We start from the raw sequence: 16,642 nt of genomic DNA, 5'->3' as shown, positions 1-16,642 counted from the left end.
TTTGCCAGCTCCAGGGCAGCCACCAGTGACCTATCCAGGGCAGCCACCAGTGACCTATCCAGGGCAGCCACCAGTGCTACCACCTGGGCAGCAGCCAATGCCAAGTTATCCATCGGGCCCACCTGTGAATCCCTCTATGCCTTCTTATTCAGGATCTACCATGCCTACAGTCACGCCTGGAACAGTAAGGACTTCCGTGTTTTACTCTCACTCCATTGCATGTTTTCTCTGCGTAAACCACAAGCTATCAAGGCTAGAACTGGATATATGAGCAAAGGAAAATGATAGGCTCATTTCAGGTGGAAACAATACAAATATAGACTGACTGAAAATAACATTTCGCCAAACTATCCAAAATAAAATTCCAAGGCCAAGTTTTAAATCTTGATTACACCTAACTTTTTCTAGCAGTGACTTTGAGGCAAATGTAGTGCCTTGTCCCCCCTGAATTTTCTTATTGTCGGGAATGAGAGTGAATCAGCTAGCAGTAGCATACTGACGGGGGAGGTGGGAGGGTGCCATGGACTCTGGGCACCAGTCGGGGGAGGGGGGCGGCGGCGGTGTTCCGGCCGCGCCTAGAGGCCTCCTGCATTTGGTGTACGGAAATTCTGCCACTGCCCCTCCCCCGGTGTCTGGTGTGCCAGGATGTTAATTTCCCTGTGAAAGTGCCATGGGGCAAGAGGGAGGGCTCTGCACCCTGCTTGAATTGTCTCCGGGGGGGGCCCAAATGCAGACATTGGTCCCCGGGAGTCAGACACCCGTGGTACACCACTGTCGGCTAGTTAAATTTCATTGCAATTTTATATGCTCATTTCCTGACAAGGGAAATAGCAAAAGACAGGTTAGTAATGATAGTTACTTTTCCTAAGTTGTAAGATACAATTTTCTAGTTAGTCAATGTCTAACATGCTGATATGCTTATTTAGCATAGACCACGAGGCACAATCACTGATGCACCAGGATTTGACCCCCTGAGGGATGCAGAAGTCTTGAGGAAAGCAATGAAAGGATTTGGTGAGTTGTTTGTGGGTTTATAGTTTATGGCGAAGGTAGAACAGCAGTATTGTTTGCCATTTCTTATTGTTATATGTGCAAAGAATCGAACTCCAAGACAATCCTCCCTTCTTGAAACAGAACTTTTATCTGCATTAGTCAATTAGGACAGAACATAGGTGTAACCAGCATTATGAGTGTGTTTATATTTCTTTCTATGGTACTGGCAGCTGAGATTGGGGTTAGCTCACTTCGAGCTCCAAGTGAGATTGGGGTTAGCTCACTTCGAGCTCACTTGGGCTATCATAGGTTGATTTACTAGTGTATATCCCTACGTGATATATCCAAGGGTACAATTCAGCTCCATTTGAAGTCAAAGGGAATTTATTGTTTGACTTTGGTAGGAACAAAATCATAACCTAGTAAAATGTGATGGTTCTAAAAATGTCATATACTGTTCACTGCACGTTGTATATGTATGCTTACAGGAACTGATGAGCAGGCAATAATAGATTGTCTTGGAAGCCGTTCAAGCAAGCAAAGGCAGCAGATCATCCTGTCTTTCAAAACGGCTTATGGAAAGGCAAGTATTTCACCGTGGCAGGGTGCAGATTAAAAAGAGGCTTGCTTCTATCTACTGCATTTTCTTTATCAGTGAAACAAATGGTGCCATTGCCTGAAAAAACACAGAGACAATTAAACAGTAGTGACATAGTTCACATGGGAAGACTGCCATTGACTGGTGGCCCCCATTCAGTATTCTGATTGTCCACCTTTCTTCCACCTTGTAATCCAGTTACGTGGCGTAGTTTTGTATGTTGTTTGTCTTCATTGTTTGATTATTACAGTCTATTACATTTTGAAGGTTTTTAAAAAAAAATATTCCCTGGAATTCGTACAGAAAAACCTGGGTCATTTATATGCAGGGAGTTCACAGCACATTTAATTCACATCAAGATCCTGAATTAGGGGCAAGTTGCTTAGCTGTTTTCTGCAGTTTTGACTTTGATTAGCTGGAGCACATTAGTGGTCATTCCATGCAGCTGATCAGAGAAACAATATCCTTTGAAACAAAATCTGGAGCAAAGAGTTGGAGCACCTCAGTGGTCCTGCACATACGTTTGTTGCAGCTGTATATGTCTCTAGATAGTTGGCAAAGTAATTTTTGCAAGGGATTAAGGTACTTACCTCAGCGAAGTATCCTGGTCTTGTTATATGGTATCCTTAAGTCACAAGAATTTCACATAACTGATCTTTGAACATGAGAAATGTCCTCAAGCCTGTGAGAATTGACTTGGGTCAAGGAAGACTTTTGATTGAAGTTAAATATCTGTCTCTGTATATTTAATGTTAAATTAGTTATTTGATTACTTGACTTTGTTAGTGAATAAGGCCCCCTCTATATGTTACAGGTATTGCTCAGTTAAGTGGCTCCTGGATATCAGCTATGTGCACAAAGTAGCTACACTCCATAAAAAGCTCCAACCAACTATAAAGTTAGACCTCAAAAATGCGTACTAACTTTACAGCTGGTGTTTACACATGAAGCAGGGTCTACCCTGAGGCTGGGAGCCCTGCCAGCTGACAGGGCTGCACCATGCTCAGTGTAAGACCCCTGAGCCCTAGGCATTGCAGTAGCTGTGATCGCCAGAGTCCAGGGGTTTCCCACACCCCTGAGCCCTGTGGATTGTAGCAGCTGCAGTCCACTGGGCTCAGGGGTGTGGGAAACCCCAGGACCCTGGGAATCACAGCTGCCTTGATCGATAGGGCTTGGGGGTGCAGGAAACTTCCAGAACTGGAGGATCATAACTTGCAGTGATCTCCTCACCCTGAAGGTGTGTGAAACCCTGGGGTCGGGAGGATTGCTGCAGAAGCTTGGAGGGTCTGGGGAGCAGATTGCCTCAATGGGTATGTTGGGCTCCTAGCCAAGGAAGCTTGTTTCTTTCTCATACAGGGGAAGCCTGGGATCAGGGTTTCCCTGCACCAGCAATAAGGCACAATGAGATTTAATACATGATCCCACAAACATGCATTGGATCCCCTGCACATGTAGTGGGGCCTAAAGTTAAGAAAAATGTCATTTAGAGTGTGGTCAAACAATCAGTAAAAATGTGCTAGAATTGGGGTGATCTACAGCTGATTCACTCTAACTGTTGTCTCGCTACTCCACTGCAAGTGGAAGCTAAACTCTTTTCATTTAAAACCTTTTTGAGTCAAGTTTTATAGTTACATTAGGTTGGTTTCCACTATATTGGTATAAAGGTAGACAGATGAAATAATTGCATCTGTTAAGCCAGCACATTCTCCCAAATAACGAGTCTCTTCTCTGTTAGAGTAGTTTAGTGTTAGCATTGGTTCATAGATGACCAGTGTTGCCAGTGGGAGGGCACAAGTCCATGCTGCCACTGCCCCCACTGCTGCTGGGCACTGGCTCTGGCCTGGTTACAGCCCTGCACCCTGCCATCAGCACAGAAATCTGGGGGCACATGTGCCCCATCCCCTCCATGGCCCTCCTACGCATCGCCTATCAATCTATCCACAGTCCTAAACTACAACCATTTGGTGTTTAGTATTTGTTAAGCCACACGGTCACTTTTTGTTTTGCTTCCAATCAGGATTTGATCAAAGATCTTAAATCTGAACTCTCAGGCAACTTTGAGAAGACAATCTTGGCAATGATGAAGAGTCCTGTAATGTTTGATGTTTATGAAATAAAGGAAGCTATAAAGGTTTGTTTGGGAAATTAAACTTTTAATATGACAGGAGTTATTTGGACTGATGTCATTTTAGTTAATAAAAATGAGTGCTGCATGCTTAAATCCACCCCATAAATTGGTCTCCGGATTGGGCTTCATTGTGGTTTATACCTCATCTCTTAAGTTGATAACAAAGTGAATCCATTCCTGAGTCTGTTTTCCATAGAATACATTAATAACATAATATTATAGACTCAAGTTGGAGCAGAAATCAAGAGCTGAATTCTAATCCCAATTCTGTCATTAGCTTGCTGTGTTGGTAAGATGCTAAAGCCAACATTTTAAAAATAATCTACCACCATGCAGCACCCAGCTTGATGCATGTTGGGCCTAATTTGGAGAGCCACTGAACACTATTTTGCACATCCAGTTTCCTTTGAAAATTAGGTCCTTAGATATGTTCATTCAAAAAAATTACGTATTGCTTAAAGGCTAACCTTTAACCACAGTTTCCTCCTACAGCAAAATGGGAGCATGTTTTCCCATCTCATTCTATATTTCCCATTGAAATCATTAAACTATGCAAAACACTGTAATAATAGCAGGTATTTTTATCTCAAATAAATCCAATGTTTTATAAACATATATTCATCTCAAAACAATATTTTAAAAATTAAAACTTCACAGATATGAAATATTTCTGTTTCAGATTGGAAACTGAAATAATAAGCACTTAAATCTCTATATATAAATTTCTCAGTTGAAGTGGAAAAGCAGGTTGTTCAAGGAGATGAAACAATAGTTAATAAAATTAACAGCACTCAGAAACCTATAGTCCTTTAGAACTATATAATTTTTCTGAAATATATTTAAAACAGTTCATTTCTGAAAAATTTTTGCTATAAATCTAATATATAAACATCTTTAATAAAATATGACACTTGGAATCACTTTTATGCACTTGTCTGTTTTTGATTTTTGTTCGCTTGTTTTTTTGTTTTGGTGAGGGGGGTGTTTAATTTTCTCAGGGAAAATCATCCTTTTGATTTCTGTATTCTGAAGGTATGTATTACGAGTGACGTGAAGTGTTCAGGTTAGCTATTTCTTACAGTATTTCTTTATGGTTTATATCATCCTTGGTTTGATAATATCTCATCAGTGAAATGAGGACTTCAAGTGCTTGTGTGTGTGTTTATTTTTCTCCTTTTCCCCTACTCTTTCTATAGGGTGCTGGCACAGATGAAGATTGTCTAATTGAAATCCTAGTTTCTCGCAGTAATGAGCACATTCGAGAACTCAACAGGGTATACAAAACAGGTTGGACTTTCTACTTTCTTAGATTCTTTTCTGATCTGCTGCCAGAACACATTTTCATAATAGAAATATAAAATAAATTTGAGGTGTACACTAGGTATTTCAGGCTTTAATTTCCATCTACTTAAGAAGTGAGCAGCTGTATATAATAACTGTATATCTGTATTTCAGAATTCAAGAAAACTCTGGAGGAAGCCATAAGAAGTGACACGTCTGGACACTTTCAGCGGCTTTTAATTTCACTTGCTCAGGTACTTGCATACATTCTTTGAGGTAACACTCATAACAGCCTTTGGTTAACTGCAAAGCAGATGTATTAATCTTGGTATATTTTATTTCTCACAGGGAAATAGGGATGAGAGTACAAACGTTGACATGTCACTTGTCCAAAGAGATGCTCAGGTTAGTAAGAAGTCTATTTCATCTTTGTATCTGAAGTTTTAGTTGCACAGTTCCTGATGCATCTAATATGATATGTGCCACTAAAGCTGGGTACACTGAGTCGTGACTAATTTATTTTTAGTCATTCTGTTATTACTACAAAATGTCATTGCTACTGTTGCTCAGTTAGATTCTGTAATAAATATTTTCTTTTGCCTTTTTAAATATTACTTCTAAAAAAAGTAACTCCGTTTCAAGTTGGTAGGTAATTGATTTTAGGTTAGTAATTTCCTTTCTGCATCACATAATCAAGTGACATTTATGCCTAAAGAAAGAAACTAGACTGAATATCTGCCACCAGAAAATGTGTGGTCTGTTGGAGAAAGTCCTTTCTGTTGGGGTGGGTTCTACAGGCCTAAGTTTGTTTGTTTTGTTTTGTTTTTTTTAAATGCTTTTTCAGAGCAGAGGAAAATTGTTCTTCCCAACTACTGCAGTATCCCTAGCTCAAAGCTTGTTAATTTGGGGTTTGTGCAGCCAGGAGATGCTTTGATCTAATAACACAATACCATTTCATAATGTTTATTAATTGATCATCTAGGTGAAGTAAGCTCTTTATACCAAGGGAACCCTGGTGTATTATAAATAGCAACATCACTTCTTTTCTGCAGGGGTGTATTTTGTCCTGAAGGTAAGAGAAGAAACGCAAGCCTTTCAGAAAGTGTTGAAAAGCATTTTAGGATGAAAGCTGGAACAAAGCCATGTCACTGGCAAGATTTACTTGCACTCACTTGAACAAGTGAATGTTCTTTCCTTGGCATAGGGTTCAGTCTGCAGCTGTTGTGATGAAGCATTCAGTGGAATGTATAGATACAAATAATTGTCATATTAAACCACCTAAAGACTGGAGCTAGTCCTACTCAGGACACTTCTATTTTGTAGTAATATTCAGAGCAAGGGATGTGTGTGAAAGAGCAGAAAGTATCGAAGTGCATAGATAACAGGTTTGTGACAGGAAAAGCCAGCTAGCTTGGAAAGCCAACTAATGAAGTGTGATTCTCTTTTGTGTTTAGGAGCTATATGCTGCTGGAGAGAATCGCCTAGGCACTGATGAGTCCAAATTCAATGCCATTCTTTGTGCCAGGAGCAGAGCTCACCTAAGGGCAGGTAATAGTGTCCAGACTTCCTAAATGTGTGCTTAGGAACTTATGGTAAATAGATTTTGTTTTACTTTATTTTGTTCTCCTTGCATAAAGATAAAAATAGAGTGAATGTAGTCCTGAGTGTCATAGGAAGGTAATGATATCGCTTCTAAAAATGGTTTTCGTTGTATTGATGACATTCCCTGAATAAGAGCAGGGGAGTCTGTCCTTCTCTCATTTAAAAAAAACCCAAAACCTAATATAGAGGTTTATTTGTAAATAGTTCTTTTGTGAAACGGTTGCAAAGTTCTTGTTTTAATTATGGGTGTGTACATGTACACATGCATGCACTCCTTTGACAGTCATATCAGTAACATACAATTTTTCTTTACAAACTTTGTAATTGTCATACACACTTCATGCTTCCTTTTAATTGGAAATACTGGGTGATCTTGGATAGGATGGGGGTAGTTGAATTGTCTTTTAGATGCCACTATCAACTAGAATTCCTTTAGTTACCAAACTCATAGTGCCTCTGGTTCTGCACCTCAGCACAAGTTTTCTACGCTCTCTTACCCAGAAGCATTCCCATCCTTGCTACCTGCGATACAGCTGCAGTGGTGTCAGGAGTGAACAATCTTCCTACAACTGTGCATCTCAGTCTAGGAACAGACATAGCATTTGTCCCTGAACACACTGTGCTTGTGTTTTGTCTTGGAACAGAAATATCCCAGGATTGGCATGTACACATATCACACTTTTTTTTAAAATGAGGTTTAGTGAGCAGTTAAATGCACTGCTGTTTTTCAGCCATCGATTCAATGTTGCAATCCTGGGATGACTGTTCAGCTGTACTTTGCCATGTTCTGGGATAAATTGTTATTACTTATCCCATAAACCTTTTTAGGATTTATCCCAGAACAGTGGACTTGGATGTCTCTGAGCTTTATCCTGGGATAAAATGACTTATCCCAGGACAAATGTGGCATCTGTTTCTCATCTCTAGGATAGAGTACAGATACACTGACAAGACAACACAAATATGACTGTTCATTTTTTACCATTTCTGTGGCTAAGGATACACTTTGACCAAGATTATTAGTTCTGAACCTTGAATGAGCATTCAATACAAACAGTAATTTAAAAAAATGAAGTTAAAAAGATAAGTAAAAAATGGTTTTATAATAGAGGTGTTTTCTAAATCTTTTAGAAACAATTTGACTCCTGTATATAAAAGTGGTCACAGATACCTGTTCTGTACATGCTTTAATATTAAATGTAGTTCCTCCATTAGAGTTGCTGTTTCCTATGTTTTTGAAGAAACAGAATCAAGTTAGGGACATATGCAAATAGGGACTGGCTTATATATTTAATCCTGCATGGGTAACTATACAGGCAGGGCAGAAAAGAGTAAAAATATATGGCCTAAAAATGGGGCAGAACAAGTGGATGATACCTCCTCAAAGGCCAGAGCTTAGGATAAACTTTAGTGCATTAAAAAATTAACATGTATACCTGGAAAGGATTTAAACTGAGTTCTATAATCAGTGTCATCTTAGAAGTAGCTTCCAAATATGAAAAGAATATACCTGCCCAGCATGCATCAAAGCCACCTCTCTTAAAAGGTTGACTGCTAAAAGCTTCCTCTTTTCTGTGTAGTTTTCAGCGAGTACCAGCGGATGTGTAACCGTGATATTGAGAAGAGCATATGTCGGGAGATGTCTGGGGACTTGGAAAGGGGCATGTTGGCAGTAGGTATGTTTCTCGTTTTTGTTTGATATTTATTTTGGTGGTTTTAGCAGTGGTGATGGTGGTGGAATGAACTGCTTTTGTTTGCTTTTTCTATATGTTTTATGTATCTTTATTTTTTTGTATGTATTTTTCCAGTATTTCAGAGGTTGCTTTTTATGGAGGTAACACAACCTGTGTTTTCAGTTTTCTGCCTCCGTGTTGAGCTTTCTAGAGAAACTACCTGCAGGTACTAAAACAAGACAACTTGTGTGGGAAGGAAGGGTGAGGCTTCCTTTGAGCAGCCTCGGGATTTAAAATGCATTAAACTGAAGGGTAATTATTTTCAGAAGAGCTAATTACTTTTAGGTGCTGCTGAAGTCTAAGAGACTTGGGTATCTTCAGTGCTCTTGAACTTGCAACCAAATATATCACTTAACCGTATGCTGCTAAATCCTTCCAGTTTGGCTATTGTATATTGATTTCAAGGTTAAGGATTGTATCAGAATACCATTGAAGTCCATAGAGAGACTCCAAGTGATTTTCTTGGGTTTTGGATGAGGGCCTGTTTTGTTGAACAGCCATTTAGGTGGGTTAAACCTTCACAAATTAGAATAACTGTGCTTCCCCTTTGTAAAGGAGTTTGGTAAGTCTATTTTACTTACACCTCTGCTCTGTTTTACCCTTTTTTAACAACTGCCCTGTTATGAAACTGTTTTCCCCACCATTTTTTTTTTTTCCATTTAATGTGGTCTAGTGCTGACAAACTGGGACACAATGATAAAAATGTATGGTATGAGTCTGTTCTGGCTGAAATCAAGAGCAAAATGCTAGCTAACTTGAATGATAGGAAACTCAGGTCACTTGTTTGTGCTATGATAAAATTGCAAGCTCATTTTATGAACGTTTCAAAAAGTTACTTTCTGTTTAAAATATCCTGTTCAGTCCCTACCTCGTGCACAGATACTGCAAGTATCTTGCCTTCCTTTCCTAATAACTGAGATTTTTAAAATATAGTCTTATGAGTGATTGCTCTCAGTATAAAAGTTAACTTTGCTTATATTTTTTTCTTTTTGGCCAAGTTGTCAATACAATGGTCTTTTGAAGCCATACAGTCAAGAGAGTATAATCACAATGGACATATCTACACTGAAGGACTGTCCGTGGGGATGCCAATTAACTAATTAATCCAGAGGGTCATTAATCCTCTATGACTTGCAGGTAGTCAGGTTCCGGGACATTAAAGTAAGTTATTTCCTTGAGCATTGATCTACTGCCTGACCCCACTCAGAGTTAAAAAGAGTAGCTACACACTACAACAGGTAGGTTGAGCAATATAAGGTGTATTGCACAACAAAACCCGCGCAACAACGACCTGGCACAATATTCCTGTAACACCCGAGCCACAACACAATAAAATACATCTGATGAGACCAATAACCCAGTGCACACCCCATACCCAATGTCCCTGGTCACACAGCCAATCAACTACACATACCAGTTAGCTTCGGTCACTACACAGTTAACTGCTGTGCAACTTCACAGACAACCCAGAAACCATAGATGGCAATGAGAATACCCTGGGCCTAGTCAGCAGGAGAAACCCTCTGGCTGTCCCTGAAGATTTCTAGCTTTTACCGGCTTAGGTACGCAGCACCTCAAATAGGGAAAGGGTGATACTTTACCCAACTATAGCTTCCCAACAACCAGGTCACAGCAAGGAACCTGCACTCGACAAACTCCCACACCCCGAGAACCCCGAGTCAGAACTATCCAGCTAGAGTGAGAGCGAGCCCCAACCCAAGCCCCTGCTGGCTGCTCTGGACAGGATTTATAGCCTTCTAATCACACCGTCTGTCACTCTCACCCAATGGTCCAAACATTGCCCTTTTCACCATACCCAATCAAATTCAAACCTGGGCAATACTTAAAAGAATCGATTCAAACGATTTCAACTCAATACAAGTAACATTATCATAACTTCCTTATTAATTGACATATCAGCATTGACATATAGTTGCATTACCATTATACATGGCGCATGCCCAGACTTTAAAAGTAGGTCATGACTTCATCATGGTTGAGAGTTCAAACCCTCTAGAAACTTCTCACCTCTAGTCATATGGCGCATGCGTGGACTTTCACTGTTCTACAACATGAGACACTTTACTGTGCCATAGACTAATCTACTGTGCAGTAGGGTCAGTCTACACGTACAAAGCACGTACTGCGCAATACATTAAACTACTGCACAGTTAACTAATATCTGTAAATACAGGTACTAGTGTAACTGCATGGTAGTTACTGCACAGTATTGCATTTGTACTGCAAACTTGTTCCTTGTCAGCCTAGGCAGCAAGGGGCCATGGGATGGGGAGCTCTCCGCCCCCCGTCCTAGCTCCCAGTGCAGAACTGGGAGCTGTGGAGAGCAAGCAGGGGCTGGGAATCTAGCCCCTGTTCTTCAGAGCTGCTCCAGAGTGTTCCCAGCTTGAAGCAGCATAGAGCTGCTCTGAAGAGTGAGCAAGGGGCTAGCTTCCCAGCCCCCATTCACGCTCCAGAATTCCCAACTCGGTGCTGCACTGAGTTGCTCCAGGGGGCGGGTGGAAGCTTGCAACCCAAGCAGTGCAACTGCCAGCGTTCCCTGTGCCCTCGCACTTGGCAGGGGGCTGGCAAGGAACTATCCCACAAGTGGGGCACCTGCCAGCAAGCCCCTTGCTGAGCGGGGGAACACGGGAGGCTTGCTGGCAGGTGCTTGTGGGACAGTTCCTGGTCAGCCCCCTGCTAAGCAGGGAGGGGCCTGCCAGGCAGGATGCTTGCCAGCAGCTGCCCCACACCTGGGACAGTTCCTGGCAAACCCCCTGCCAGGCAGGGAAGCCCCAGCTTCCAGGGGGCTTGCTAGCAGCTGTGTCCTGATATACATGGGGTCAAGAGAGCTCTGTTGGCTGCAGTGGCAGTTGTCTCCTGGCCGATTGTGCATGGGGCCAGGAATCAGCTGCTGCTGCATCTGGCAGAGCTCTCCTAGCCCCATGCGCATCGGGACTGGCCCCTGTGCCCCTTACCAGTCCCCAGGCTAGCATCTGAAGGAGCCTGGAGCTCCCCTTGGCAGCTGCAGGGGGCAGAGCAGGGTGGGAGCAGCCCTGTGCCAGGCTGCTGCCAACAGGTTGCACCTGTAGTATTTTACTGTGCAGTAAACCTAAAGCATATTAATAGCACATGTAGATGCACCCAATGAGAGATTTTTTTTTCTGCTTTTTGCCATGATTGATACACTCGCATTATATCTGTTGAATGCTAACAGAAAGCCAGACATACACAATAGAAATAATAGCTCTTGCTACACATTACCACTGTATAACTGATAACCACTAAGCCTCATATTCACGCTGAAAGATAATACATTAAAAAAACCAACCAGAACAAATAATGTCTACTTCTCAGCCTACCTCTTGCAACCTAATCCTTATGGGGAGAGCTTTTACTCAACATAGTGTTGACTCCAGAAAACTAGAGGATGCCTCCCACATAGAAGTAGGTATGGGATAGGGGGCATTGAATACAAGCAAAGCAATAATTCTTTACAGAGAGAACCTAATAGCATCAACGTTCAGTAAATAACTTAATCGTCTTGTACTGATTCACTTTCAATGCATATATCAGCCTTTTTCCCCTGCTGTGATCTGTGTTGCATGCCTTATGTGCAAAATATCTAATCGAAAATATTTGTTTCCTTTGGTTTTATTTTCTTTAAAGCTTGCTGGACTGTACAGATGGTAATTTAGATCAATCTTAAAAACATCTTGGAGTGCAAGTGAACTATTTTAACTCAGTGCAGTAATCAGAAGACATGCATTTCATGTTGTGTCATTGTTCTCTGTTTTGAAGTGAGTGGTGCACATCCTGGACAATGATGTGAACTGCTGTCCCTCTCATCTGTATCTTCTTCAATTAAAAGAATACAGTAAAATCTCTGCTATATGGCATTTAACTAACCAAAATACTTAATTAACCATAATTTTAGTGGCGGGCTGCCACACCACTTTGCTGTCTCCTGCGCCACTTTGAGGGTATCTGAGTACACACATCACACCGCGCCACTTTTCTGCCTGCTGTGCCACTCTGAAAGTGCCCAGGTGGGGTATCTGAGTGTGCACACCCCTCCCCCCTACTGCAGCAGCCTGTGGCTGGGTGTCCCGGCATTTGGAGTGCCTGACTGTTGTGGCATTTTTATCTGTATACTGTTTTATTCTTTATACAGTATGTTATACTGTAATGTATTATACACTAATTCTTTGAAAATATTCACTGTCTTCCTTGAGTATAACTCGGATAACTGGAATTGTTAGATAACTGGCACACTCCCCCCTCCCCCCCACCCCCCATTCTCCACTCATTCTGGATAACAAGAGATTTTACTGTAATTACAATTTTTCTATAGAAATATGTATTGCTAAAAAATAAAATAGCTACTTTTTCATATTTGACCATTACGTTGTACCCCAATCTTAATTAGCTGATGTTCGTGGGGGTTTTTTCCTCTCCATATAATATTCTTATGAGGGATGTATGGATAGATTCTGCATAGTTTGCTTTAGACTGCATGACTGTTTATTCATATCAAATCAATGTGAAAAAAATTGTTGGGATAATGCATGGGATTTTTGTGAGCTTGATTTTGATTTAGTCTCTTAAACAGCTATTTCCTGTGTAAAGCAGGTTTAATCTAAATTCCAGTCATTTTATTTATATCCAGTCTTTATGAGTAAAGAATTCCAAAAGTCCTAAGGTAGCTGGCTGTGGTTAATAATAATTATTAATAAAAATTAAAAAGGAAGAAAAAGGATGCTGAGATTGTCAGAGGAAAAACTAAAACTAATTAGGTTCCAAAATAAATTGAATTCTTTGGAAGGTTCTGGATGTTCAGCATTATGGAAAAGATGTCCCTTAATTAGGATCTAAGAGTACTTTTACACATGCTCTGGGTGTGGAGAGGTGGTGCTTTAATTGGAGCGGCTCCAAGAGCTGTTCTAATTAAAGCGCTGCAGCGTCTTGTGTTTCGGTACCCTTTAAAAATGGCAGTGAGGGCACTTGAACTAAAGCTCAAATGCAGATATTACCACACTCCAGCAGCCTCAATTAATCAAGTCTGCTGTGACGTGCTGTAATTACACATTCATGTACAGGCACCATAGGAGCCTAACTTTATGCACTTACTCTTGAAAATTTTCACTGTAGTAAGATACTTCATTTTGATTTGCTAGTATAGTTTAATATCAAATCCTATCTTACACCTGTTTTCCAGAACAATTAGAATACAAACTCTGCATGGCTTTGTCTCCGCATCTTCCATTTAAGGACCTGTAACTTGCTACGTCTTTCTGGGTGGATCAGAGTGGCTATTAGTTGCATGTGTTAGCTGGCTTAATATTGTGCCATGCAGTGTTCTAAAACCCTATTGTTGGTATTCTTTTGTTACAAAAATCCTAGCTTTACCAGCTGGAGTGAAACCAGCTGTGAAGTTTTTTAAAAGATTGAGTATTAACAGTACAACAAGAGACTAGAAAGTTGTGAGAATAGTATACATCTGACTAGGCCAGCTGCTCCTTGGGACTTGTAGGACAAGACACTGAATTTAGACCTGAAGCTTGCAGAATTTCTCAGAATGAGAAAGGCCAGGGAATACCTAGTGTTGCTCCCCAACTTCAGTCCCATAACTAGACCAAATCTGCTGATCCAAAGAGGCATTCCTAGCATGGATGTTATGTATTTCCTAAAAGACCAAATGGAAGTTGTAGTAGTGTTAAATGATGGCCTCACAGTAACCTTTTTGATATAAAAGGACAGGCTTTGCCTTGCAAATTAAAAGCTTGTATTTATGGAATGTGTAGGTGATAGTAGCATCGATCATATATTTTTACAAAGATAAAACAAATGTCTGCTTCAGAACAAGCTCACTAAGTACAGTTAGTTGTATTTAGCTGTAACTAACCTGTTAATAAATTTTATTTTGCAGTTAAATGCCTCAAAAATACTCCAGCGTTCTTTGCTGAAAGACTCTATAAAGCTATGAAGGTAGGTCCTTGTAGCCAAGACTGTTAAAGTTTGTATATCTTTTTTTTTTTAAATCTGATAACCTAAATGCCTTGGATTTACTGAAACAGCATTGTATAATAGTAACAATGAAAATATTGTCATTACCATTATCATCATTATTAGTCTGTGCAAAATTTTGGTAGCAGTTTCATTTCGGAGGTGTTTTGGCACCCGAAATGCCAAATCCAAAATGAAACGGAAGGCTCCAAAACATCTTCAAAACAAAACACAACCATCCAAAACTTTTCAGAAATGTTTTGGCGGCGGGTTTGCGGGGAAATAGAAACTCGGAAGAGGGAGGGAAGGACTGCTCTGATATTGACATCTGTAGCTGGACAGTGTCTGTCCCTGAGGTCCCTTCCAATCCCAGTGCTCTGGGGGAGGGACAGAGAAACAGCATAAAAGGCTTCGTGTGAGGCCTTTCTGTCCCTTTTGTGAGCAAAAAGTCTGGAAGGAACAGCTTGTGAAAGGTACTGGCTGGCTGCAGTGACTGGCTTCCTAGTCAATCTCCTGCTAGTCTCTCTTTTTGGAAAGGATTGAATACACCTTTCCAATATATTATAGATACAAGATCTAGTAAGCAGATAGAAGAAGATATAGTAAAGACAAAATACAATGAAATAAGCAGATAGAAGAAGGTATAGTAAAGACATAGACAATGTATATTACACACACACACACACACACACACACACACACACACACACACACACATACATGCATTGGGTGCATTCCCAAGGCGACCAAAGTCACCCAGAACATCGGGGAGATGTGTGCTCTGGATGGCCAGCCCTTCTCCTTAGTTGAGTGGCTAGGGTTCAGGTGACTCATGGCCCCATCCTACCGCATGCCTGCATGCACCACCTTCAGCGCAGGACGGTGGTGCCCTCCCTGTATGAGGCATGCCAGGAGTACTTGAGGGAGGAGCTGTGCAAGGCAGGTCCACAGGTGGCCTTATACTTCACCTCGGACATCTGGATCAGCCAGGGTGGGGTGGAGATTGTGCCTACCTCTCCCTCACAGGGCACTGGTGCCATCAGTCAGGCCGCTGGTGGCCTTTCCTTCAAGTGGAGGTGATGGATGAGTCCCACACAGCAACCAAGATTGGGGGCCATGAACTGCATGGTGCAGGAGTGGCTTGTTGGGCACGGCGAGCTCATCCACGGGTTCATGGTCACTGACAATGGGGCCAATATGGTCAAGGTGGTCTGTAATGCCAACTTTGTTGGCATCAGCTGTGTGACACACAAGTTCCACCTTTTTATAATCAGGGACGTCTTGGAGGGGGACAGGGCTGCCGGTGAGGGTGCCATCACAACCAGCCAGCTCATTTCAAAATGCAGGAAGGTGGCGGGCTACTTCTACTGGAGCATCAAGGGGGGCAAGATGCTGTGGGACAAACAGACAGAATCATGCAGGATGTGGATACTCGGTGGAACTCCATATCCCTGATGCTTGAAAGGCTGGTTGAGCAACAGAAGGCCATCCATGAGATGGCTTTGCTTGGGGAGATTGGGATCAGAGGCCCTGTTGCAGGTGGGCCTCTCCTGGGTCTGTCTACTGGTGACCCCGCCCACCCGTTATGGGTCAACCCCCGCCCTGTTACCTGCCATGCCTTGTTGTTAATGGATTAATTGATTAACTGATGTTAGAGGGAGGCTGCCCATTTACAGCCCCGATGCCAGAGGGCGCTATCTGCGGCTCCTTTTCCTTCCCTCCACTGCAGCCCAAGCCTCGCTGATGGTACTGACATTTGTCCGGGCCTTGTTATAATTTGGCCCCCTTGTCCTCCCTGGGCTCTCCGCAGCCCTGTTTTGCTCTGCACCCTCACTGGCGCTCAGCAATCGCTGCCCCCTCTCTGGGGCTTCTTGCTGCCCCCTCTCTGGGGCTGGGGTCTCCACGCTGCCATGGGTCCCCTATGAGGCCTCTTCCATCCCCTTATAGCCTTGCCCAAGGCACCAGTTGTAAAAACAACAAACAAAGCACAAGCCCCTGGGCTATAGCATAAATCCTAGCCACCCGGCTATAACATTATTCCAGCCACCCCAGGAGTGCTCCATCCTTCCCCAGTCTCAGTGCTGTCCCTGCAGTCTGGCCTCTCCCCTCTGCTTGCTCTGGGAGAGCTCCTTCCCCCTTGGCTGCTGGCAGGGAACTGCCTCCTGGCCTCAGGCCTGAGACTTGTATGTGAGCCAGGCCCTGCCCCTTCCTGTCAGCTGACCTGTAACAGGTGGGTGCCACTGGATCACTCTGGTTACCCTGGTAACCCCCAGTTGGGGCTCCCTACTCACTGCTAGGGGTCTT

At 42.2% G+C, this 16,642-nt stretch overlaps 1 protein-coding gene across 1 annotated transcript in view; it reads left to right on the top strand.

Moving 5' to 3' along the window:
- The window catches only part of ANXA11 (annexin A11), a 50,616-nt gene that overhangs the window by 26,900 nt on the left and 7,074 nt on the right, over positions 1-16,642 (top strand). The window contains 10 exon segments of the mRNA XM_006018482.2: positions 1-184; positions 927-1,014; positions 1,482-1,576; positions 3,609-3,722; positions 4,916-5,006; positions 5,175-5,254; positions 5,349-5,405; positions 6,455-6,548; positions 8,183-8,278; positions 14,262-14,320. The exon segment at positions 1-184 is cut by the window's left edge and continues 30 nt beyond it. Coding sequence (XP_006018544.2) covers positions 1-184; positions 927-1,014; positions 1,482-1,576; positions 3,609-3,722; positions 4,916-5,006; positions 5,175-5,254; positions 5,349-5,405; positions 6,455-6,548; positions 8,183-8,278; positions 14,262-14,320 — 958 coding nt within the window.

Source organism: Alligator sinensis, unplaced genomic scaffold (assembly GCF_000455745.1).
Source record: "Alligator sinensis unplaced genomic scaffold, ASM45574v1 scaffold188_1, whole genome shotgun sequence".
NCBI lineage: Eukaryota > Metazoa > Chordata > Crocodylia > Alligatoridae > Alligator > Alligator sinensis.
The sequence above is the reverse complement of the archived record's forward strand: the minus strand, read 5'-3'. Positions and strand labels throughout refer to the sequence as shown.